We start from the raw sequence: 26,883 nt of genomic DNA, 5'->3' as shown, positions 1-26,883 counted from the left end.
TAAATATAAATAAAACCGCTCAGGGGCATCCTCCCCTTTTCTATGACTGGATATATTATGCCTCTATCAAACATAGCCAGAGTATGCGCTGAAGACCCTAGAAAGATAATATTTAACTTCTACTTTTTTAGTATGTCTATACTGATTGTTCTCCAACAGAATTGTTCTCTGTTACTCTTTCTGTGGCAAAATATATAGGGGCAATAGTTAAATACCAGAGAAATGACATTAAGTAAGGTTCTTCCCATTTTAATTTCTGCTTAAGGCGATAACTGTATGAGCAGTACTAGCCAGACAGACAGAACAGAATAGAACAGAGCAATGCCAAGACCACAGTTATACAGCCCGGAAAATCCACAACAACCATCGTTCTCTGGCCATGAAAGCCTTCGACAATACACAGAACAGGATATATTTGCATTTTCAGTGTATGTCTGACAGTTACTGCTGCTTATTTCAACAAGTTAAGGAAATACTACACAGCCATGCTTCTGATAAATAATGATATTGTTACCAAATATCTCAAAAATAAGTACATATGTGGCTTTCTGCCCTCCATTCAACGTAGGTGATATGTTTTGAAACAGGGAAAACCAATCATGCTGCATGATGCTACATCCAATATATTGGAACAAAGGATGAACTCTAAAATTCTCGAAGGCTTGTGCTGCAGTGGAATTGGTTGGTCTTGGAGGTGCTGCTGGACTCTTTTTGATTTTGCTACTACAGACTAACACGGAAAACTCCTCTGAACCTTTACACAAGCAAACTGATCTCCATATGAGAAGGAGCTGTTTGCATCTACCCCACCCTCCCCTCTCCTCCTCTATATCTGACCAGTTTCTCTTTTTGCCCTCCATGCATCTGACGAAGAGAACTGTGATTCTCGAAAGCTTATGCTACAATAAAATTGGTTCGTCTTAAAGGTGCTACTGGACTCTTTTTGATTTTGCTACTACAGACTAACACGGCTAACTCCTCTGGATCTAAAATTAAGATATGTGAAATTTTACTCACAAAATCAACAGATCACTAAAAGTTGAACCAGTTATTTAAATTTTAACCTGAAATAGATAATAAGTTTATCATCACGGTGCTTTAGTAGCAGTGTCAATTCTCAACTCACATACCCAATGATTTTACTCGTGCAGCACTTCTAGGCATTTGGCAATCCGGTCATAGCTTTCTTTAAATGCTTCCAAAGGTTTCTGCAAACCCAGACTGGCTTCATTGCGTTCAGCTTCAGTTCCATTCGTTTCTTCCTCCATCCATCTTTTCAGTGCCTAGAAGAAATGCAAACCCTGATTATAAGTCTTACTTCAGTAGGCGTAAACGATAACAAAGAGAAAAAGAGAGGGAGAGAGACAGAACATAAATCAACAGGCTTGGCATGGGAGCTAGATTCTTTACCAACAATGACTTCTTTTATGCATATTTCACATCAGTTTCCTTCAGAAGCTTTCAGCCTCTTTACATCTTTATTTGTTGCCTTTTAAGTACTAACACAAGATAAGCGGGAAAAGAAATAAACAAAAGCCACTTTTGCATCACAGAAAAGTGGCAGAAATCAATACAAAGAAACTTTTCTCCATACTGTGTGTGGTAGATCTGTGGACTTATCACCATATAAAGAGGGAATTGTGTATAAAACACAACTGGACCTTGAGAAAATCACAATAATTAACTCTGTCTCTAACATGCAGAGCCTTTGCGACGATCTAGGACAGTTGAGGGTTGAGAACTACAAGACTCTGAAGCAAATTCCATAAATTGGACAGTTTAAGAAGTCACATGGATCTAACAGGAGACAAGGCCTTTTATATAATCTTAAATTAAAAGCACAGATCCACTAGCATAGATCCAGAGGAGTTAGCCGTGTTAGTCTGTAGTAGCAAAATTAAAAAAGAGTCCAGTCTCTGACGTCTCTGACGAAGAGAACTGTGATTCTCGAAAGCTTATGCTACAGTAAAGTTGGTTAGTCTTAAAGGTGCTACTGGACTATTTTCTACAGATCCACTAGTAATGTTAATGTGACCCACTAGGTTAATAAGCAAATTATCCCCCACATCATTACTTTTTATTCCTCTGAAGCATCCGGGATCTCTACAGTTAGATGGGATCTGGGGTAAACACGATGACCAAGGCTACATTTGATTTCCATTTCCTGGCCTATGCTGTGTTTATGCCATCCAACAAAGAACCTTCGCTCATGTTCCCGGCAACATCCTTGACTGGAATGTCTGCGCCCGTTTCCCCCAATAATGTGTACGTTTGTGCATATGAATCCTGTGTTAGGGTCATTCATTTCAGACTGTTTCTTCTAGCCCTTGACTAGCATGACTTAATTTGCGGGTATCCATTGAGGAGTTAATGGGCTTCTTAGGAGAAAATCAAATACTTCAGAGAGTGTAACATGGAAAGATAAGATTTGGGAGAGAGGCTTTACCTTGTTTTGCCTGTGTGCTCCTTTTGGTTTAAAATAGGTCACTACCTCCCACCCTTTTCCTCAACATGACTGAAAGGGACAGATGGAAAAAAAACATTGCTCTGCTTCCAGGTGTCCACTCTGCCTGAATTTGAGAAGGAGCATTCCTTGAGTAAGAGGTAATTTCATTACAGTTGGGTGGATGACAAAAACAATTACAGGTGGGAGAGTAGAAAAGAGTCCAGTAGCACCTTTAAGACTAACCAACTTTACTGTAGCATAAGCTTTCGAGAGCCACAGTTGTCTTCGTCAGGTGGGAGAGCGTTATCCACTGAAACCAATGCAAATGTCACATGAATAAAATAACAAACCCAAACATGAATTTCTATGTACTTTCTTGTGGTAAACATTTAATGAATATTTTATGGTAGAGGATCTTTCTGCTTCATGGCAAAGGGGGAATCAAGTGCCTCTTGGTTGGGTTCTAGATATATTACTTCTTCCACTGTCAGGACCACATGGGAGGAGCTACACTTTTGAGCTTCTCTTATGTTGTCTGGAACTTCTCATGTTACATTACAGCATGGGCAGGAGGGGTGTTACTGTAGTTCCCACACTGCCTGGGTAATGTATATACCAGTTTTTAATCCTACATTCCAGTTCTAACATTTGGTAGGTCTTGAGACCAGAAGGCTACACAGGTCCATCCTGAATGGCAAAGTGATCTGTTGCTATCATAGTCTCTTTGTACCTTGTATCTGTCCTTAATATTGAAGCCAAGGGCAGACTGTAACTTGCGCAGGCAAATAGGACAAAGGTCCAGTGGACGTCGATCTGCTTCCTCCAGGTGATTGGACCCTTGCATGACACACTGCAACCACTGGCAGTGATGGAGCCCAAAGATGTGCCCGATCTCATGAGTCAGAGTCTGAAACACAGACATGGCCAAATAAGAAACAAAGAAAAAGTGACTTCCGGTTTGGGATTCATGGAGGTCTAACGCAGCTCCATTTGCGGAGCTGACCGGACTGCCGTTTTAACCGGCCGGAGGGGTGAAAATAGCCCGCGGCCGACTGCTCTCAGGCGGGGAGCAGGCAAAGAACGCTCAAGACCCTAGGGTGAGCTAGATCTCGGACGAGGGGGGGCTCTACACAACGAGTCTCCCCCCGATCCTTGAGGTCCCACCTTGCGACGGGTCGGCTACAATCTCTGCGGCAGTTTTGGGGCCAATTCGGCTGGCATAAGACCTACATACCCAAGCTTCGACTGGGGGAAGAAGCTGAGAGGAGAACTTAAAATCGAAACAGCGATTACAACCCGAGAAAAGTGAAGAGAAGGTAAAGATCGTTATCTTTTGATACGGGACAGATTGACAAAAACAGAGAGGAAAAAAAGTAGATTTTTAAACTGCAACAGACTAGTGAAAAGGAGGTGAAGACTCGGCAGGAGTTGTATTGGAAAAGAGACTAAGTTTAAAGAAGTTATTAAAGAAATTGGACTATTGTTTTGAATACCTGTGGCTTTGGAGCTGTGAGAAAAAGATACCATCGCGAGACCTGCTGTGGGAAGACGGGAGACAGGAAGTGCGTAATAACAATAGAGTGGCTGGAGAGAAGCGGCCCTTGCTGGAGGGTAGGAAGTAGGGAATCGCCATTTTTGAAAAGGGAAGGGTCGCGGCTTCAGCGGAAAAGGAAGTAGGCCATTTTGGATTACAACATCATAGAGAAACCATAGAGAAAAGACGCCCGACATTTTGGACACTTTAAAATTTAATTTTGGCAAGAAGATTGGGACATTTGAAAAAGAAAAACGTTTAATTTTACGCCACGGAGTTAAGGAAGAGAGCAGAGTCGTGGGAGCGAGCTAAAGCAAGCCCCACGATGTCGAAAAAAGAGTGGCAATCGGCAATAGAAAATCTGGATAAAAATCTGGACAAAAAACTTTTAGATATGATTAAAGAGCTTAAGGACACGAAATTGGAGCTGATTAAAGAGGTTAAAGAGGTTACACAGACAGTAAAGTCGGAGCTGCCAGAAGTGAAAAAAGGTATGGAAACGATTCGTAGTGAATTACAAGGAACGCAGCAGAGAGTTAAAACAGTAGAAGACGCGATGGAGAATTTAATAGACACGCAACAAACAGAGATGAGATTGGTGAAGGGGAGAATGTCAGTTGCAGAAACTAAACATATGGAGAAGCAGCTACGTTTTCGTGGTTTGCCAGAAGTGGATGGAAAATCAGCGCAAGAACAGATGATTGAGGTGTTGGCTGAATACCTGGGGAAGGAGGAGGAGGAAATTGTGGCTATCCTAGATGTGGCATACCGTGTGATTTGGAGAAGACCAAACTTCCAGAAATCTCGGAAGCTTGGAGAAACAAGCTGAACAGCGAAGTAACTGACGAGGAAATAAGTAAGGCAATACAATCTGCAAATCTAGGAAAGGCGCCAGGGCCAGATGGACTTACGGCTAAATTTTATAAGGTAATGGCTAATGAACTGGCACCATTCCTAAAAGAGGTGATAAATGGAATTTTAAGGGATCAAAGGATTCCAGCTACTTGGAGTGAAGCGAACATATCATTGATCCCAAAAGAGGGCCAAGACCTGACTAATGTGAAAAATTAGACCCATATCGCTACTTAACAATGACTATAAAATCTTTGCGAAGATACTGGCGGAGAGATTGAAGGGGTGGCTCTCGGAAGTTATAGAGGAGGAACAAGCAGGCTTTTTGCCAGACAGACAAATAAGAGACAATTTAAGGACAGTGATCAATGCTATTGAATATTATGACAAGCGTTGTGACAAAGAGGTTGGTTTCTTCTTTGTAGACGCTGAAAAAGCGTTTGACAATTTAAACTGGGACTTTATGTTTGCCACTATGGAAAAGCTACAACTGGGAGAAAGATTCATCAGAGCAATTAAGGAAATTTACAGAGACCAGACTGCAGCAATTGTGGTGAATGATGAATTGACTAAGAAATTGACGATAAGTAAAGGAACAAGACAAGGTTGCCCGTTGTCTCCATTATTGTTCATTTTAGTGTTGGAGATTCTGATGATACAAATACGTCAAGATGAGGAAATTCGCGGAATTAAAATAAAGGACTATTCATATAAGGTCAGAGCATTTGCGGATGATATAATGTTAATTGTAGAGGACCCACTGGAGAACATGCCAAGAGTGATTGATAAGATTAAGGAGTTTGGAGATTTGGCAGGTTTTTATATCAACAAAAAGAAGTCAAAGATACTATGTAAAAACATGATTAAGCAGAAACAACAACTATTAATGGAAACAACGGACTGTGAAGTAACAAGCAAAGTGAAATATCTGGGAGTCGAATTAACTGCAAAGAATATAGATTTGTTTAAAAACAATTATGAAAAACTATGGACTCAGATAGAGAGAGACTTGATTAAATGGAACAGATTGAATTTGTCATGGTTGGGTAGGATTGCAGCAGTTAAGATGAATGTGTTACCAAGAGTAATGTTTTTGCTACAGACAATACCAATCATCAGAGACTCTAAACAATTTGAAAAATGGCAGAGGAAAATATCAGATTTTGTTTGGGCAGGCAAGAAGCCTCGAGTGAAAGTGAAAGTTCTACAAGATGCAAAGGAAAGAGGCAGAATGCAACTGCCCAATCTGAGACTTTATCATGATGCAATCTGTCTAGTTTGGTTGAAAGAATGGATGACATTAAAGAACAAGAAACTACTAGCCCTAGAGGGATATAAAAAAATATTTGGATGGCATGCATACTTATGGCATGACAAAGCAAAGGTCAACTCGATGTTCCTGCATCATTTTGTACGGAGAAGTTTATACACAATCTGGAAGAAGTACAGAATTTATTTACAAGAAGGAACTCCCTTGTGGGTGGTTCCGTATGAGGTGATAGACCCGAGAGCTGTTGATAATGAACAACAATGTTTAACATATAAAGAAATAACTAAAACTGAAGCAGCTAAACTTAGAATAAAGACGCAAGAGGAACTATCACCTAATTACGACTGGTTCCAGTACAGACAGATTAGAGACTTATATAACTCGGACTCTGTAAAGGGAGGTATACGAATAGAGAATTCGGAACTAGAGCAGACCCTTCTTAAAGAAGATAAGAAAAGAATATCCAAGGTATACCAAGTACTGTTGAAATGGTATACCGAGGATGAGACAGTTAAAATACAAATGGTGAAATGGGCTATAAACTTTAATAAAGAAATAACAATGGAGGCATGGGAATACTTGTGGAAAACTACAATGAAGACAACGACATGTACTAATATTAAAGAGAACATTTACAAAATGATTTATCGTTGGTACATGACACCAAAGAAGATTGCGCTAGGGAATTTGAATACTTCTAATAAATGTTGGAAATGTAAGAAGCATGAGTGCTCCCTCTATCATATGTGGTGGTCGTGTGAGGTAGCTAGGCAGTTCCGGGGAGAAGTAATAAGAGAAATGAGTGAAATTTTACAATTTCAAATAAATAAGAACCCAGAACTCCTGCTACTAAACTTGGGAATGGAGGGAATTTCAGCCCATCATAGGACGTTGATATTTTATATGACAGCAGCAGCTAGACTTTTGTATGCGCAAAAATGGAAAGTACAAGAAGTGCCAACTATTGAAGATTGGATCTACAAATTGCTGTACATGGCAGAAATGGATAAGATGACAAGAAAACTGAGAAATCTGGACTCAGGGCAGTTTAACACAGACTGGGAGAAGCTGAAACAATATCTGGAGAAGAAATGGGAGGTGGGAGGAAAACTGTGGCAGTTTGAGAACTACTGAAGTATAATAAAAGTATACTTTTAGGGGGGTGACTTTACCGAGGGACGAAGAGATAAATGTGAATTAATAAGCAGTTAACAGATTGATATATAATTAGATATATAGAGGTTAATAGATAGAATATTGACAGAAAATAATTAATGATAAGGTTTAAATATAAGGAGTGAATAACTAACAATATTTTCTTTCTTTGATAAGATTTATATGCACCAAACTGAATGTACAGAAGAGTCAAATTGATTGACTATGTGATGTGCTATATAGAATTACCATAAAAAGATAGAATGAGGAATACATAGAAAATAAGTCAAATTGTTTGATTTAAATATAAGATTTTTATGGTTTATGATATATAGAAATATTAGAAACTGGAAAAGGGGATAAATTGTTTACTTAAGAGGGAAACAAAGACTTACAGTTTGGGTATATAATGAGAAAAGTAGTTAAGGATGTACTGCTTAATATAATAGAAAATGTATATATGTTTAAGATAGAGGAATTTAATAGAAGTAAGGGAAAAGGGACAAAGGGTGGGAAAGCTGTTGGAAGTCAACAAAAGGGGGGGAAAGGGAGGGGGTTAGGAATGAAAAATTTGGGGAAAATTGAATGTAATGTAAAAATAATGGATTCTAACCCAATAAAAAATTTTTCAAAAAAAAAAAAAAGAAACAAAGAAAAAGTATGTCCTATCTAACTAGATAAGACGATAGCCATACTGTGCACAATAGATTGTGTCTCTGTTGATTCTTCTGGACATCTCTGCAACTTTTGACGCCATTGATCTTGGCCTCTTTCTTGATCACTATTTTGGACTGGGACTGAAAGGCACCATTTTGCATTGGTTCCTTTCCTACCTGGAGGGTAGGTTTCAGAAGATGGTACTGGAGGACTGGTGCTTAGCCCACTGGCCTCTGACCTATGGGGTCTTGCAAGGCTCCATATTTTCCACCTATGCTCTTCAGCAGCTGCATGAAATCACTCAGTGAGGTCATCTGGAGATTTCGGCTGGGCTATTACCAATATGCAGATGAGGCTTAGTTCTATCTTGTATTTCCTGCAAATCCAGGGAGGCAGTAGAAACCCTCAACCACTGCCTGGAGGCAATTTTGGAGTAGATGCGAGCTAATAAACTGAAGCTTAATCCCAGAAAGATGGAAGTGCTACTGATGAGTGGAAGGTATGACCCGGAAGTTAAGGTGTCACCATTCTGGATTGGGGTTGGGCTCCTCTTGAAGGAAAAGGTCCATAGTTGGGGGGTGTTCTTAGACCCAGACCTACTGCTGGATAAGCAGCTGGCAGCTGTGGCCAGGAGTGCCTTTTACCAACTTTGACTGTGTCCAGGGACGGCGCCCCAGCCCAATCAAATCCCAACCTCACTCGGCCTTTCACTGTACAGACCGATGCATCGGACACTGGCATAGGGGCCATGCTGTCCCAGGAGTTTGACGGGCAGGAACACCCCATCTTGTTCCTAAACCGCAAACTTCAACCAGCAGAAAGGAACTACGCGATGGTGGAAAAGGAGGCCTTGGTGGTCAAGTGGGCAGTGCAATACTATCTCACTAATAACCTTTTCTTTTTGGTGATGGATCACACTCCCCTCCTGTGGCTGGCCCGTATGAAGGACCATAATACACAAGTTCTAAGGTGGTACCTGTCCATTTTACCTTTCTGTTTTTTGCTATGACATCGACCACAAAGAGAGCACGCCAATGCCGATTTCATGTCTTGGATGTTTGGAGATGAGGTGCCTGGCACAACTTGCCCAAGGGGAAGTGTGTGTCCAGGGATGGCGCTCCGGCCCAATGAAGGCCCTGCAGAATCCCCGCATGACCTAGCCCGAACCCACCTAGACCCCAGGCCCAGACCCCTCGAAGACGCTGGAGCCAGCAGCAAGGAAAACAGTGGCAGCAAGGAAAACAGTGGCAGCAACAGCAGTGGAGGAGAGCAGAGGAGTGTTTTGACAAGCTGCGAGGGATGCAGCAGCGAAGGAAGAGGACCACAGAGATGATGGCGGCAGCATGCTCTGACGGAGACACAGCCAGCCCAAGGTGCGGCCGGGCCCAGGAGCCTGCCATGCTTGTCGGCTGCCAGAAGGGCAGAGTCTGGCCAGAAGCCCAGCCCTAGGAGGGCAGCACCTGCCACCCACTGAGCAGGCAGCTTGGCCAACCCAATGGAGGTTTGGCCATGGCAAGGGAGCCCAAGCAGCTGGGCCAATCTGGCGCCTGATGCCGGGCCCATGTCTGACAGGGGAGGCCAGCCCAATGGTCCACTTAGGAGGAGGTGGGACAAGCAGGTGTGACCACAACTGGCCCAGGTGTTGAGACTTGCCCTTGGTGTGGGTGGATGGGAGAGGGGGCGGGGTTGGCAATAGGAGAGGGAGAGGGGATTAAAGGAGGGCTCAGACTCCTGACCGAGGAGGAAAAAGGAGAGGACGGTGCCTGGAGTGGTGGCTTCTCAGGTAGGGCAGGAACCACAAGGGGACTCCATCTCGACCCTGCCCCACCATTCTGACGTCTCAAGGGAGGAGCCCTCAAGCACCTCCAGGGAGCACTGGGCAACCTGGGCCAATCAGGCGGCCCTTGGCCAGGGAGCCAGGCTAGACCAGGGACCCTCAAAACAACATGGCAGACAGGAGTTCAGCAGGGGTGACTCGAGAATATGACAGATTGATTCGCCAGCTGCTGCCTTTCCTTGGCAGAAAAGATCTGGTTGATGTGATACATGCAGTTACATCTAGATTATATTATTGGCTACATCTAGGTTAGATTACTGCAGGGGTACCCAATGTGGTGCTCATGAGCACCATGGTGCCCACCAACACGTTGCCTGGTGCCTGCCAAGAGTTTTTAGAAAGTGGGCACAACCAGATGAGGTTTTTACCTAGCAGGGCTTCTGATTAGCCATTGGAGATCTTATTTGTGCAGACTGTTAAGAAGTTGCCTTGGCAACAGCTAGCACAAGGATCTACACTGTGTGACTGAAGATTAGTTGTGTGTATGCAATAAAATATTTTTAAACAATATGCTCATTTTAAAAGCAAATGACGTTTATTTAAAAATACAAGCTACAAATCATTTTCTGTATGTGCACATCCCTAGTAATGAGGCACATATTAGATTTCAATATAAAATGTAATATCAGGAGTTTAAACACTCACTTTGCAGGATCTCAGAAGCAGGGTACTGGTGACTTCAGGAGTATAATAACCGTCAAAAACAGAATAGTCAGCTAGAGGAAGTTTCTTTGCAGTCTTTAACCTGCCTTTGTAGTTTACACTGTAAAAGTCACTGTCATACCTTGCAAAGCTGAAGATCCCCATTCCTTAACAAAGAAAAAGGAAATCACGTTATTTGTTTTTGTTTATTTGATTCGATTTGACTTCTAGCCCACCCTCCCCACAAGTGGCCTAAGGGCAGATTCCAACAGGTATAATACAAGAAGTGTAAATACATTTTAAAACACAATAAAAACCACATCATCATACATCAGAAAATACAGTTTTCCATTTCATCCACCACTGCCAAAAGTGCACGAGGGAGGGGCGGGGTCAGCTGTACTGGTCACAGTGTGACTTCTCATGTACAGCCCTCCCTAACAGGAACTGCACAGTCACCAGTGAAAGAGCTGCAACAAAAAAACTGGCAAGATGCTAAATTTACACTCTACTAATTGATAAAAGGTATCTGATGAAGGGAGCTTTGACTCTCAAAAGTTTATATCCTGGAAATCTTGTTAGCTGTTAAGTTACTACTGAACTTCATTCTTGCTCTTCAAATTGCAGAACAACATAGCTACCCCCGAGAAGTGGGCACGGACCAGGAAAACCCCGATTGTCGTGGTCAATTTTCACAGACCACGAACTTTTCACGGACCAGCCCTGTTCACAGACTGGTTCGTCAGTCCATGGTCTGTCACTTCCAGCAGCCCTGGCTCCACCCCCTTCACACCCAGAGAGCCCGAACTCGCAGAGAATCTTCAGCAGCCTCTCCTCCAGCCACCCTCCAAGTTTGGACAAGATTGCATTTTGGACATCCAAGTTACAGACCCCAAAGCAGCCACCTCCAGGAAACTTCCAGTAGATACTGGAGTCACAAATGCCAATTGACTTGCTTTGGCTAGCAGCACCAAAAAGTTGCAACGAGGCGAAATCAAACAGAAAAGGGTGGGGGAAGAGCCCCCTCACTCACCACACAGACACCTTCCCAGCAGTTGCCTAGGGAATTAATTCTTGCTCTTTGCTCACATAGAGAAGAATGGGAGCTCTCTGGTTGGCAGGTAGAGCTGCCTATCAAGGTTTTGAGGGCTAAGACCAGCTGCAGAACGCCCACCCCTCCCTTGCAGAATGAGAGCTCTCTGTTTGGCAGGCAGAGCTGCCTATCAAGGTTTTGAGGGCTAAGATTGGTGTTTCTATGGCTGCAGAATGTCCAACCCTCTGTTGTCTAGGGAATTAATTCTTTCTTCTTGCTCACATAGAGCAGAATGGGAGCTGTCTGCTTGGTGGACAGAGCTCCTATCTACGTTTTGAGGGCTAAGATTGGTGTTTCTATGGCTGCAGAACGTCCACCCCTCCATTGCCTAGGGAATTAATTCTTTCTCCTTGCTCACATAGAGCAGAATGGGAGCTCTCTGGTTTGCAGGCAGAGCTGCCTATCAAGGTTTTGAATGCTAAGATTGGCTGCAGAACGTCCACCCCTCCGTTGCCTAGGGAATTAATTCTTTCTCCTTGCTCACATAGAGCAGAATGGGAGCTCTCTGGTTTGCAGGCAGAGCTGCCTATCAAGGTTTTGAATGCTAAGATTGGCTGCAGAACGTCCACCCCTCCGTTGCCTAGGGAATTAATTCTTCCTCCTTGCTCGCATAGAGCAGAACGGAAGCTCTCTGCTTGGCAGGCAGAGCTGCCTATTAAGTTTTTAAGGGCTGCAAAAGGTCTGCGGACGTCCTCTCCATTGCCTAGAGAACTGATAGATCAGCATCAGGATGTCTTATGGACCATGGACCAACAGACCGGCCCAAACGGACTAAAATTTATGGGAAAAGGTGATTCCCACAAACTGTATTCGCGAACCACAAACTGGGCCAGACCATGCAAAAATTTTGTTCGTTTTCCAGACCGTGCCCACCTCTACTACCAACCCAAAACTATTGATAAAAAGAGTATTATTTCTAGAAAGTCAGAAGTGGGCCTCCATCCGTACTGCCTATCCTTGATTAGGCAGCATGTAAGCACTTGTCCCTGGCCCCTACCCACACTAAAACCCGTCCAGCTGCAAGGGGGGGGGGTCCAAAGAAGTGAGCCCTAGCTCCTCAGAGGCAGCTGTCTTTGCATACCAGCCAGATCTAAATGGGTCCGGGTCTGATATGAAACTGGAAATGTTTGTTGCGGCTCTGTATCACACTTTTGGCTGGAGGAGACGCTTTAGGCGATGATGAGGGTACTCTACTGAGATCATGTGGGAGGAGGAATATAGCTTGGGTAAAGATAAGAGGCTGAGAAGACTATGTGGGCCAAATTCTGATAGGTTCCCATGGGACCTTCAGTATCATCACAGACTTTAGAATGTCCCACCTGCTCCATTGTATTCTACCTATCTCCATTCTCAGAACAAGAGTGAATACCAAGTGTGAATACCGTTAAATTTTCCATATAAAAACTCAACCTTTCTCATCACCATTCCACATGGACTAAGATTAATTAAAATCCATTGCTATACCTGTTGTGTTTATATGTGACTGATTCTTCTCTGGAGCCAGTCATGTACTGTTGACCAACAGACTTCAAGGCAGCAAGTAATAAAAGTCAACTCTACACAAGTGTTTTATATTAAAGATTATTGTTTGTGGTCATTTGATTGTACACAAGCTGCCTTTGTGGCATAGAGTGCAGAGAACTATTGCCTCACAATTAATCCTCATCTCTGAACAGGAAAAAAAATGACTGCAAACTGCAAAATTTTTCTAAGCTACTTCTAGCAGATGATGATGATAAAATATGAACACACTGTCCTGAACTCCTGGGAGAAAGGACACAATACAAACATGAGAACTAAATTATAAAGCATAATAATAAATAAATTATAGGGCATAAATCATGGTTTGGAACCCTGTTTATATGCAAGAAACAAACTTGCACAACCCAAATTTGGACATCGCAACACATTCCAGTTAGTTTGCCCATTTCCCACTTTAGGAAATCTTCATTCTCTGTGTGGCATGTGAGGGCAGAGGAAATGCACGAGGCCAAGGATTTCAGGCTTGTTTACGTTACAAATAAATTGCAATTGGTTAAGGTCTAAGTGCAGCCCTAGAGACAGCTGTTTCTGTCTATGAAGTCTACCTTATACATCTACTTCAAATGTGCTGCTACTGACCCCTTGTGGATAATGACTATAAAGTCATTAATAAGAGATCTCGAAAAGACAAAAGCCTGCATGCATCTTTCCTGAACTGCTGCATTTGATAGACGGAACCAACCTGAAGATATTTATCAGTGACTTAAACACATTCATTTGCCAGTTTGCTCTCCCTCTAACATACTCAGTCAAGCAGTCTACATTAAAAAAAAAGAGTTGCTTATATGTATTGTCGAAGGCTTTCACGGCCGGAGAACGATGGTTTTTGTGGGTTTTCCGGGCTGTATTGCCGTGGTCTTGGCATTGTAGTTCCTGACGTTTCGCCAGCAGCTGTGGCTGGCATCTTCAGAGGTGTGACACTGAGAGATCTCTGTCTTTTGGTGCTACACCTCTGAAGATGCCAGCCACAGCTGCTGGCGAAACGTCAGGAACTACAATGCCAAGACCACGGCAATACAGCCCGGAAAACCCACAAAAACCACAGTTGCTTATATGCTTATAAAATTTTTTAGACAAAATCTATTTATGCTTAAAAGTGCTTGTAATTTTTTTTTTAAAACAGTACTTATATTTGTGCCTTAAGGCTAAAAAACTGCTCTAGGAATGGGGGAGGGTGTGAAAGGTTGTCACAGAGCTGCCAGTCATTACTATGCACGGCTGACTTCTGCCACAAACTCACAAAACCAGTTTCTCTGCGCTCACACCTGAAAAAAAAATTCACAGTCCACAGTGAGAGTGCTTCCAGAAAGGCCCAAGTAATGATGTCTTTATTTATAGTCTCAGGTCAGTTCCACATGAGAAAAGGAAGCAGGAGAGAGATGCAAATTGAACTTTCCCTGGCTTCCCCCCCCCCTCCGACCTTTTCCCTACGCACGTATATCAACTTTTTAAAAAAGCTGCTGCTAAGTTACCATTGAAGCATCTTCTATGTGTGCAGAATTCTTAGTCCTATACTGCTTCTCTCCCGTACCCTTTTTCTTTCCCTGGGTGCTGATTGGTTGGCCACCTAGTGGAAACCCTCCCCAACTCTCCCTCAGTTGGATGTCACCAATATGCAGATGACGCCCAACTCTGGATCTCGCTATCCAGGTCCCCACAGGATGCAGTAGAAATCTTGGATCGCTGCCTGACAGCCGTGGTGAAATGGCTGAAAAACAACAAATTGAAGTTGAACTCAGACAAGACTGAAGTGATGCTTGTTGGGAAGGCAGAGATCTTGAAGGACATTGTACTCCCCTCTTTTGATGGAGTTTGTCTGACCCTTGCTGACTCGGTGAAGAGCCTAAGAGTTATACTGGATCCAGCGCTATTACTAGAAAAAAAAGTTAAGGCAGCAGCAAAAAAACAAAATGCTTTCTACAACCTCACTCTTTGCCTGGAAGATAGCTTCTTATCTTGACAGGGCCGACCTGGCCACCTGGCTCCATGCTATGGTAACACTAAAGCTTGACTACTGTAATGCATTATATATAACAAGGAGGCTCCAATTAGTGCAAAATGCTGCAGCTCGACTGTTATCGGGAGCGAGCAGGAGCTTGAACATCACTCCCATCCTACAGTCACTCCATTGGCTACCTATCAGTTATCGTGTGCAGTTCAAGGTATTGGTTATTACATACAAAGCTCTTCACGGCCTTGGGCCGGCATACCTACAGGACTGCCTCCCTCCCTATGTTCCTCCACACCAGCTTTGCTCATCTGAACAGGGTCTCCTGCAGGTGCCAGGCTGCACATTAGAGAAATCAACAGGAGCCCGTACACGGGCTTTCTCTGTGGTGGCCCCCACCCTGTGGAATGACCTGCCTGAGGAGGTTAGGAGAGCCCCCACTCTCCTGGCTTTCTGCAAACGATGCAAACCGAATTATTCAAAAAGGCTTTTTACTCAAATGGGAAGGCTGTATTGTAGGGATGGGGGTCTCAGATGCTTCGCTATAGACTTCATCACTATGTTGCCTTACATATTATCTGTTGCTTTAAATGTGTACTCCTATGTACTACCTGTGCTTTATTTTTGCTTTGTGTTGTCTAATGTCAGTCCTAGAAGTGATTATGTTCTGTTTCAGTATTTTCTTCTACTTTGTATTGGATTCTTGCCTTTTTAAACTTGTATCTATTTACCCTATGGCATTGTTTATGGAAATGTCCTTGATACTGTATGGAAACGTCCTTGATACGGATTGTACTAATCTCATACTGTGTAACTCACCTTGAGTCTCAGTGAGAAAGGCGGACTATAAATGATATAAATAAATAAACCCCCTTTATTATTATTTTTAAAAAAAGAGGGAAGGGTTGTAACACTGAGACGTTATTTCTTATATGGCTGCATTGTGAAATCAAGACTGCGAACGCATAACCTTGTAAACTGTGCCCACAAATTACATTTTCCTCAACTGACCAACTCTTTGGCGTTCGGAGAAGCCTGACAGCAAACTTCAAGCAACAGAGCATCCAACCCCGCCCCCCCCCCCTTTTTTATAAATAGGGGAGAATCACAACACTGTGACGTTCATGCATTTTACTCTTTTAAGCACAATATCAGTCTTGTTTCCGGACGGGAGATCCGCATTCTCCACTGATCATTTCTTGGGTTTACTTTATTTCCTTTCTTTACAACGAGGGCTCATGGTCATGATGATTTGGAAACGCAGGGAGGGGGACATCTCAATAATCTGCCCTCCCCATCTCAGAACACGGTCACATGACATGAGAAGGCCAATGAGAATGCTGTTTTGTTTGGGCGGCAGCATTTGAACATTTTGCTCTGGCAGAGAGGCGCTGTTTTGTGCCAAGCGGACAACTCAAACCACACCAGACCAATCACAAAGAACTGCAATGGCTGCCAGCAGAATCTGCTAGTGGAGCCTTGGTAGGTTCCCCCCCTAGAACTCCACTGCCAATTGTCTCTCCAGAATACTAAAAATAAAAAAATGGCGGGGGATGGTGGACACATTGGGTTCCAACATTGCAATGTTATGACGCGTGAACTACATTTTTTTTTTAAAGTGACATTGGCTGCAGCCTCTGAAAAAAGTGGCTTCCAACAGATACATCTTAACATGTCTGGAATAAAAAGTAATTCCAAATCGCTCCAGTGTCGAGCAGCGCCGAATGCAGGAAGCCAAAACCGATTCAGTACCGATTGGCATGAAGCACCAGATCTTAAAGCGTGCCATGCAGAAAGGACCTCAAGGTTATCTCACGCTAGGAACAGAAGAGGCGTACAGTACCGAAAGTATTCAGCTGTGTACGATCAAACGGACGTAAACCTGAACTATTGACGTACCTTCAGTTAAAGAGGCTTGTCCAAAGACAAAATTCCAGGAATCTTTTGGATAAAGGTCTATCATTGTTATTCCCACAATGCAGAAGGCATCCGTTGGTTTTTTTTCTTTAAGTATTTCAAGAGGTGTCCTGCATGAAAAACACACACAGAGTTGCTACGATATCACCCTTAATCCCTAATACACATGCTACGCATAAAACCTGAAAGAAGTGGAATTAAGAATTTAAAAATTGTGAAATGGAAATATAGGCAAAGGGTAATACTGTTATAAACAGAAAATCGAAATATGTGCCTTTTAGGTTGATATGCAGATGCTAGCAAGAAAGACTTTTCATAGGACAGAGATCAGCACGAGCACCTGGCCTGCCAGTTGCTGCACGTTAAACTGCTTTTAAAGGCACAGTGACTGATTAAAAAGTTGGCAACTATAGTAGATCAGGGTCCAAAAACACAAAAGTATCATCCTACAAGGTGCCTCTTTAAGATGTTACCTAGCTTGCAATGATACAACTGTTGTCTTCTGCCAACTTCAACAGGTTTGAAATGCCAACCTCAATTCTTTGTTTATAATCAAGAGGACAGCAGGGTTTTCAGTCCCAAAGGCTCAAAATCATGAAGCTGACATAAGACTACATGATTTTGAAAAGAAAAAAAAACATTTGGGATACTTTTTTAAAAAATGTGTCTTCTGATTAACAGTACCTTGCATACTCATTCTTTCTTCTACCAACAAAACTGCAGTATTATTACTTTAAAACCACTCAGATTTATAAAGCAGAATTGGTAAAACTGATTCGAGCCATGAAGTAACGTCCAGTTCAACAGCATTTTATCTGTTCTCAGTACCTGTATGAATCTGTAGATTGTGTGTGTGTTCATTGACTCGAAAAGCGCAATTTGTATGCGAAACTGGCTCCGGCCCCAAGATTCTTACAGCCAGACCATTGTAAAAGGCTTCACAATAATCCTTCAGCCATCTCATGTAGACATCTGCACTAACTCTAGAATCTCCAAAAGAACCTGAAGAAAGTTCAGAAAAGCAGGCGGTCATGAAAATGCTTTACAATCTTTACCTTCTCTATCTTAAGAATAACCCTGTGAGAAAGTACATCATGAATCCAATTTTTGATTGCCCGGTCAAAGACCAAGTTCTAGGGTGATCCTGGAACTCATTAAACGAACTCAAGGTCAACATCCAGAAATATTTAGGCAAGCCCAAATCCTATTGTATTAAACTGCAATGTTTGTGTTCTTAAGTCCCATTAGGCATGACCCTAAGTGGAGAAAAGAGTCACAATGCCAGACCACCATTCTAAGGAGCGAACAGGGTAGGGTTAGCATGCACCCTGAGAATGATGGTTGCATATGAACGGTACAACCTAGAATACAGTAAACATGCTTAAATTCCATTGCTTGCAATAATACTCAAGTAAACAACTATGTATCTTAAGTCTGTGAACATCTATAGGACTTGAACCAAAGTAAATTTTCTCTACACCTCATCTGTAACTTGCTCTGAATCTCTATATGCCTTAACAGCTTTCTTTAGTTTCCTAACTCATCTTTATTGTGAAATACTGTCCAATGCTCAAAGCAGTAGTCAGTCAAAGGAAATATGGACACAAGTACTGGGCCAGAGCCTGTACATATCTCAGATGTCACTCCCTCAATGGTGCTGCAACACTCTCACAGCAGATACAGAATTCTGCTCTGGACCACGGCATCACACAAAAGGAGGCAAGGACGGAACAAGTCATGCCATTTAGGTAGTATGTATGTTATTGTTATTGCTTATGTACGGTTTAGGTATGACACCTACCTTTCTCAAGAAAGCAGTTACAAAGCCGAACAGTGCAATCTAAAAAAACTCAGACCACACATTTATACCATTGTTGTAAAGTGCAGGACTGAGTCATGTGGATCCAAAGATGCTCACATAAGTCAACGGTAAAATGACACTGTTGAGCTTTTGGGAGAGAAGTACTGGCGGGACATTCATTTTCTTTGGTTTTAACTTGTAATGCTTTAATTACTGCTTGTAAGCCACCCTGAGCCAAGAGGAAAGGTAGGGTATGTTTTAGTAAATAAAATAATTCACTGTCACCAGCATTGAACCCCTGTGTATAAATCATGCTGAAAACAGTAATTTGCATTGCCAGAGCACCTTTGGGGGGGGGGGGAAGTAAAGCACTAAAATGTTAATTACAACTGAGAACATTCTTCTATGCTTAGCTTTGTCCACTTTATTTTAAGCACTGGTAATAAACGGAGGCAAAAGAGTCTTCTTAATCTTGCAAGCACTTTTGCATGTATTCGGTTATCACAAGTGGTTCAATCCATTTAAAAAAGGATATTCTCACAAGTAAAGCGTATTAACAAGTGTTTACAGGTCCAGGATTTTGTGGATTTGGTTCACAGATAGATAAAAGTTTAACCAAAACCATACCCTTAAAACTCTAAGGACTTCTTCCATAAAATGCTGGAGTTCCTTGAAAATTAATGAGACTATTCAAATACAAGTCAAAGCTTGGCCAGCACTGCTAATCTTGCCCTGCAATCTGCAGGAAAATGCTTGGGTTGCGTTTTAGATCACACTCAGTTCATGCAGGTGTAAAAACCAACAGGCCTAATAAATGCTCTGCACGAACTGAGCATGCACGCTATACATGCGCTACGATCTTCTGCAATTTACAGATTTTCTGTGGCAGACAGACGATTCTTAAGCACAGAAATCAATGTGGAGAAGGCTCCTTCAAGGCAGGAAAGTCCCATCAGTGTCTCATACTTAAAAGCCTGGCTTGACAAATCCCAGGTGTCACTTCCAGGTTGCCATGGCACCTAGAAATTTAATTGCGGAACCTAGTATTTGCAGCTGTGCTTCTCAGAAGTACAAAACTTATCATTTCACATCAGACTGTTTTGCATATGACATAAAACAGTATGAAGTTCTTGTCATTGCTGCTTTATAAGTTAACCTTATACCCTTCAATAGTGGCAGATACATTCACTCCTTAACCAGTTGCTTTCTACATTGACTCCAATATTTAATTAAAGCAATAATGAAACTACAAAAAAATTAGGGAGAGTTTAGGTTAGGGTTAGAGATTTGCTTTCTGTTGTAGCGATGACCACCATGGTTAGTCCTGTATTTATTTACACACTATAACACTTGTCATGGCTGTAATGAAATTACAACAAACTATAAAGTAGCTAGGATTTTGCTTTGTGGTAGCAATAATTAGAAAAAACGTGGTCATTAAAATATAAAACCCTAAAGGCTGAAGAATTAGACTGGTTCCTAAATGCTTAGGATGGTTCCTCCAGCCAAAGAAAATTTGTCAAGGCCTGTTCAACATGGCTTGCATACTCCCATCAGTCACACATTTCATTTCTTTAATTGATCATGGAGGCATTACCAATGGGCTGGATATAAATGTGACTCTTCTGGGGAGAAGGGGTGCTTCGGCAAGGGTCGTGATAAAACTGTGCAAAATCTTGGGTGGGTTCTGGGTGCGAGGAGATCCAATCTGAATCAGAATGTAGAGTGATGGGCTTAAAAAGAATGCAGTGTGGCTGGAACGCTTCATTGAGCAATAGCTTCTCCTTGGGTGTAAACTTGTCATACAGCTTCACAAGCTGTGTGTCCTTGGAGATCAGGGCGACCTTCAGGGCCTCCTCAGAATGTTTAATCACCTTCATCTAGTAATGAGAGGGAAAGATCAGTTATGAAATCTGTCTCTCATTTGCACACGGTCTTCTTTCATTCCACCACTCACCACCTCACAGCCTCCTTTTTTTCAGGGGGAACGCGGGGGAACGGAGTTCTGGAACCTCCTGAAAATGGTCACATGGCTGGTGGCCCCGCCCCCTGATCTCCAGACAGAGGGGAGTTTAGATTGCCGACGCGGAGGGCAATCTCAACTCCCCTCTATCTGGAGATCAGGGGGCGGGGCCCCCAGCCATGTGACCATTTTCTCTGAGGGCAACCCACTGAGTTCCACCACCTCTTTCCCCAGAAAAAAAGCCCTGCTTCTAGTATTCCTTTTATAAGTAACCACCCAACCACCAGCTGTATTTTGCATCTTACTCCTTACTCAGCAGCCACCCATGTACTGTCCACGTGTCATTCAGCTTCCTCTTTCCCATCCGGTTTTTTCCTCCCAAACTCAACTTTAGTTTCACAATCAGCTTCTGTTTTTGGACAAGACCAGCTTGCTGCAAGACCAGTCACCTATCTCATTCCATACATCATGTCAGTGGTCCATTTTATCCTATCTTTTTTTTAATAAAGAAAAAAGATCACTCATCTAGCAGCTCATGTTCTACCAAGACTCTAATAATAACATCATCATAACAACATTCGATTTGTATACCGCCTTTCAGGACAACTTAATGCCACTCAGAGCAGTTTACAAAGTATGTCATCATTATCCCCACAACAAAACACCCTGTGAGGTGCGTGGGGCTGAGAGAGTGCCAGAGAGCCATGACTAGTCTAAGCTCACCCAGCTGGCTTCAAGTGGAGAAGTGGGGAATCAAACCTGGCTCTCCAGATTAGAGTCCTGCCACTCTTAACCATTACACCAAACTGGCTCTAATGGTTCCTGCATTCTGTATGACCCGTACTAAGGGCCAAACTACAAGTGACAAATGACACAGGTTGGACACTTGTCAGTTTCCCTCAAGTTTTGATGGGAAATGTAGGCAGCTTGGCAGAATATTGGACAAGTGACAGTTTAAAAGTCCATTGGACAGCAGTTGGAGAGCCAAGCTGCAAGACTAGGATGCCTACATTTCCCATCAAAACTTGAGGGAAGCTGACAAGTGTCTAACCTGTGTCATTCGTCACTTGTAGCTTGGCCCTAAGTCTTCTTAAACTACTCCTAAGCACTGCCCTAACAAATCGGAGCCACAGCTTTTCAAGCCCATCCTCCTCCCTTCAACAAAGTCCAACAATAATTGTTATGAAACAACCGGCAGCATAGGGAACGAACAGGATTCTCTATTCCCTGTTGTTCAAGAATGGATTCAAACACCTTTTGTTACAGTCACAGTGGTTATACACGGGGAAGTTGCTGTAAAGTGACTTTGTCCCCCTTAAGACTGCATTTGGTCAACTTCTGGCTCCATCTACATTTTTTTAAAGTGTGGCAAGTCATTATCAGAGCTGTTTATACTGTGCTCTGAAGAAACTCTCTGCGCCAAGGAATTTCAAATACAGCACTAAGAAAAATTGAACTCTGAAACATGTATTATGCAAATTAAGAAAAATGTATATACTGATAAAACTATTCTACTATTCATATGAATGTGCAAATAGCCCGGACACCAGACCGGTAACTGAACTTAGTCATCATTATCAAACCATAGCCTAACCTTAAAAACATGCCCTCCCTCCTCCCTTCTTGCATTCCAACTCCTTCTTGCACTTCCTGGTTAACTTGCAGTTTGTCATGACATCTGAACTGAGTAGTTATAGCCAGGAGTCATTTAGTAGAAAAAGAGCTACAGGAACTCATTAGCACAACTCATTTGCATATGCCATGCCCTTTGACAATCACCAGAAGTGCATCATTAGCATAACTGATTTGCATATGCCCCACCCCCTTGACATCACCTATCCTGGCTGTTTTGGACCCAATCCTGGCCATTCAGGGCCAAAATTGGGCCCAAAATGGCAAAAGGGGGCTGAAAATGGCTGAAAAGGAGCCCTAAGTGGTCAGGATTGGGCTGCTGCTGAGCAGAAGAGTAATCCACCACCTGTCAGAGGCCCGATCCTGGCTGTTTGGGGCCTGATCCTGGCCATTTTAAGCCTAAATTGGGCCGTTTCGGCCCCAATCCAGGCTGAAATGGGCCCCAAATGGCTAAAAATCACGTGGGCAGGGCCACCTGACAGGTGACCTTTTTGGAGAACTTCCAGAACTGCGTTCCTGCACATTCCCCCTCAAAATGAGCCCTGGTTATCGCTAAGCCGTTATAACTAACCATTTAAACTGTAGCTTCCATTTCTGGTTTCGAAGCAAGCTATAGCTAACTTGTCCAAGTCAGATATCATAGAAAGCACTGGTTAATGTGAACCCAGAAGTGCATATTGAGGGGGTGAGGAAGAGAGAAACCACAGGTACAGAATACATTGACCATAACATCTGAACTAAGCATATGATCAGCAATAAGTCTAACAATTACTGTCAACTAATCTGAATGGTCAATAGCTTAAGTAAAGATTACGATTCCCAGGAACAGTCACTGTAACCAAATGCAAACATAAAGACATGTTTTTATAGGTTTTAAGCTATAGAGTTACACTAAACAGCATTTTCTCTACTCCTTCAGAATTTACATGTGAACATTCTGGTAACGCATTTCAAAGAAAGGTTTTGGAACAGGGCTTGAAAGATCGGAAGAATGTGTCTTATTGAAACATTTTCACACTAGACACCTTTCAGATTGGAATATATCCCTTAAGAGGCTTACTCCCAAATAAGCACATACAATATTGCAAGCCTAGCGCATATAAAGCTCTCGATGGTTCCCAACTGTTGAATGTAGGAGTGTCTTAGGGTCAGCAAAAGAATCATTACCTGGATTAGTACTATATTGTGACTAGGAGATATAAACTTGAATGTTTTAAAATACATTTTAAGAGCCAGTTTGGTGTAGTGGTTAAGAGCAGCAGGACTCTAATCTGGCAAACTGGATTTGATTCCCCAATCCTCCACTTGAAGCCAGCTGGGTGACCTTGGGTCAGTCACAGCTTCCTGGAGCTCTCTCAACCCCACCCGCCTCACAGGGTGATTGTTGTGGGGATAATAATGATACACTCTGTAAGCCGCTCTGAGTGGGTGTTAAGTTGTCCAGAAGGGCGGTATATAAATCGAATGTTATTATTATTGAGAGCTACTTTGATGTAGTGGGTAAGAGGGGCAGGACTCTAATCTGGAGAACCCGGTTTGATTCCCCACTTCTCTGCTTGATGCCAGCTGGGTGTCCTTGGGCCTGTCAGGGCTCTCTCATAACTCTCTCAGCCCCACCCACCTCACAAGTGATTGTTGTGGGGATAATAACAACATAGTTTGTAAACCGCTCTAGAGTGGGCATTAAGTTGTCCTGAAGGGCGGTATATAAATTGAATGTTGTTAGGCGGTATATAAATTGAACGTTCCCAGCTCCAAGTTGGGAAATTCCTGGAGATTTGGGGGGGAGGGGTTGAAGCGTGGAGAAGGCAGTATTTGGGGAGGGAAAGAAACTCAGCATGGTATGCCATAAAGTCCACCCTCCAAAGCAGCCATTTTCTACTGAAGAATTGGTATCTGTGGCCTGGAGATCAGCTGTAATTCCAGGAGATCTCCAGCCATCACCTGGAGGCTGGCTAGGTTTGCCAGCCTCCAGGTGGTGGCTGGAGATTTCCTGGAATTACAACTGATCTCCAGGTGACAGAGATCAGTTCCCCTGGAGAAAATGGCTGCTTTGGAGGGGCGGACTCTATGGTATTATACCATGCTGAGGCCACTCATCAAACCCCGCCTTTTCCAGGCTCCACCCCCAAAGTCTCCAGGAATTTCCCAACCTGGACCTGGCAACCCTAAATGTTCTTATTTGCGAAGCAAGTAAAGGCAGCTGCAAAAAAAGACTTTCTCCCAACATGGACTAGCCTGGAAGATGGAACCCCCCCACCAAACACACTTTGCTTGATGGGGCCGCCTGGATTTATGCCAGCTAGTGTTTAATTCTAAATTTTAAAAGAAAATGTGTTGCTGTCCGCGGGAACTTTTTAAAAAAGGGCTAGGTTTATTAATATTGGAAATAAAGATGTCTAAACCTTGAGCATGGAGGCCCGAGAGGGCGCCCTTGCCTATCTGAGTAGCCCTTGCCGCCCCTTCCCCTCACCGCAGGCTCTCCCCGGACAACAGCCGCGCCACCGGGCAGCACTCGGCCCTGCAGGCCCCTCCACCGCCGCCCTTTCCCGCCGCGCCCGGCGGCTCCTCCGTCGCCAACGGCTCGCAGCTCTGCTCGGCCGGCGGCTTCCCCCAGCGGGGCCTGGCTGGGCGCCGGGCGCTGCACCCGGCCTCGTCCCGCCTGCCTCCTCCGCGCCGCTCCCGCTCCCGCCCTCAGGCCCCGGCGGCGAGGCCGAGAAGCGGCCGGGCGTCGCGGGCCTCGCTGGGGCTGTGCGGCGACTGCGGAGACCCGCCTGGGCGCTTTCCGCTGGGCGGGGGCGGGCGGGAGGCGCGTCGCTCGAGCCGCTCCCGGCGCTTCGTTTCACGACGGCCTTCGACGCGAGGAGGAGAAAATGTCGCCCGCGGAGGCCCGTTGAGGAGACAGGCGGGGAGCGGGGCGGCCTGGCCTAGTCAGCCCTGCACGCGGCACAGTGTACGCTAGGCACTCCTGGGTACGGCCCGTGCTCGCTTTCAACGATGCACTCCTATGTGCCACTGGGGGACACTTTAAACCATGTACTCCCTGTGTACAGTTTAAACTATGTACTCCTATGTACTACCTGTGTACACTTTAGATTATGTACTTCTTGTGTACAGTTTAAACAATGCACTCCTGTGTACTCCTATGTACTCCCTGTGTAGTTTAAACTATGTACTCCTATGTACTCCCTGTGTACAGTTTAAACAATTCACTCCTATGTACTACCCATGTACAGTTTAAACCATGCACTGCTATGTACTCCCTGTGTACATTTTAAACAATGCACTCCTGTGTACTCCTATGTACTCCCTGTGTACAGTTTAAACAATGCACTCCTATGTACTACCTGTGCTTCATGTTGTCTACTGTCAGTCCTACAATTGGAAAAGAGCAAGAGTTCTGTACCACCTATAAGACTAACAAAATTAGTGGTAGGAGATGAGCTTTTGTGAGCCTCAGCTCTCTTCTTCAGATACCAGATATCTGATACTTCAATATCTGAAGAAGTGAGCTATGGCTCACAAAAGCTCATACCCTACCACTAATTTTGTTAAGTCTTATAGGTGCTACTGGACTCTTCCTCTTTTCCAGTGCTACAGACAAACACAACTACCCATCTTAGTCCTAGAATTGATTGTGTCCTGTTTCAGCATTTTTTCAACTCTGCATTGTATCCTCGCTAATGTCTTTGTAAACTTGTATTTATTTACCCTATGACATTGTTTATGGAAATGTCCTTGACACTGTATAGAAATGTCATTGATACTGATTGCACTAATCTCATACTATGTAATCTGCCTTGAGTCTCAGTGAGAAAGGCAGACTATAAGTGACATAAATAAATAGAATAAATAAACAAGACCCTGACCTGACCCCAAATCCCAAAAGGAAGCCTCGCTAGCTTCATGTTGAAAGCAAGCCTCTGCTATGCCATTCAAGATGTGTAATATAGGCACGTAACAAAATTTCTCTGAGCATATGCTGAGTGCCTTTCTCTTGCTACTGGTTAATGTGGGATTTCCTCTTGAAAGGGTGTTTCTCGCTAGATGTAATATTCCCAAAAGGTTTTGCACAGCATAGGCAAAAAACCCCGGTCTTTGCATCATCACAAAATCAACGATAACCATTATTTTTTTTATATATCCTTCTTAGTCTCTGAAGTGGCAGGTGCCACTGATGTAACAGTACATAAATATTTTCTCTAAACTGAAGGGCAGGAATGACAAATTGGTTGATGACAAAAAAAACCCCAGAACTTTAACATTAGCATCATAATCCAAAGTCTCTTGTCATTTTTTTTTAAGAAACATGATCGTTGGCTTTCTTTAATGATTCAGAATGCTTTGCACAAAATAACTCAGGAAGTTGAGCTAACTGTGTCAGATCACTTCCTCATCTGATTTTCAGTAAAGTACAACATTTGCTGATCCAGACCCACCCTGGAAAAAAAAAACCCTGTTGAGATCAAAGTCTTTGACTATAATTGTATGACTTCTCCATTTGTCTGAAGAGAATATTAAAATGTTTGGTGTGCTATTGTCATAATTTCTTTGGTTAAGCAGTGGTTGTTATAACTAAGCTTGCCGGAGCTTT

General features: G+C 43.3%; 1 protein-coding gene across 1 annotated transcript; it reads right to left on the bottom strand.

Annotated features, from left to right (window-relative positions):
- Positions 1-233: 233 nt before the first annotated feature.
- Positions 234-25,193, bottom strand: AMZ2 (archaelysin family metallopeptidase 2). Its single transcript, XM_054975860.1, is given in 8 exon segments — positions 234-1,283; positions 3,177-3,353; positions 10,397-10,560; positions 16,876-16,977; positions 16,980-17,003; positions 17,722-17,895; positions 20,292-20,574; positions 24,763-25,193. Coding segments are annotated over 7 exon segments (1,068 nt in total). The 5' UTR covers positions 24,763-25,193; the 3' UTR covers positions 234-1,139.
- Between the last annotated feature and the right edge of the window lie 1,690 nt (positions 25,194-26,883).

Source organism: Eublepharis macularius, chromosome 4 (assembly GCF_028583425.1).
Source record: "Eublepharis macularius isolate TG4126 chromosome 4, MPM_Emac_v1.0, whole genome shotgun sequence".
Taxonomy (NCBI): Eukaryota; Metazoa; Chordata; class Lepidosauria; order Squamata; family Eublepharidae; genus Eublepharis; species Eublepharis macularius.
This window is presented reverse-complemented; position numbering and strand designations above follow the sequence as displayed.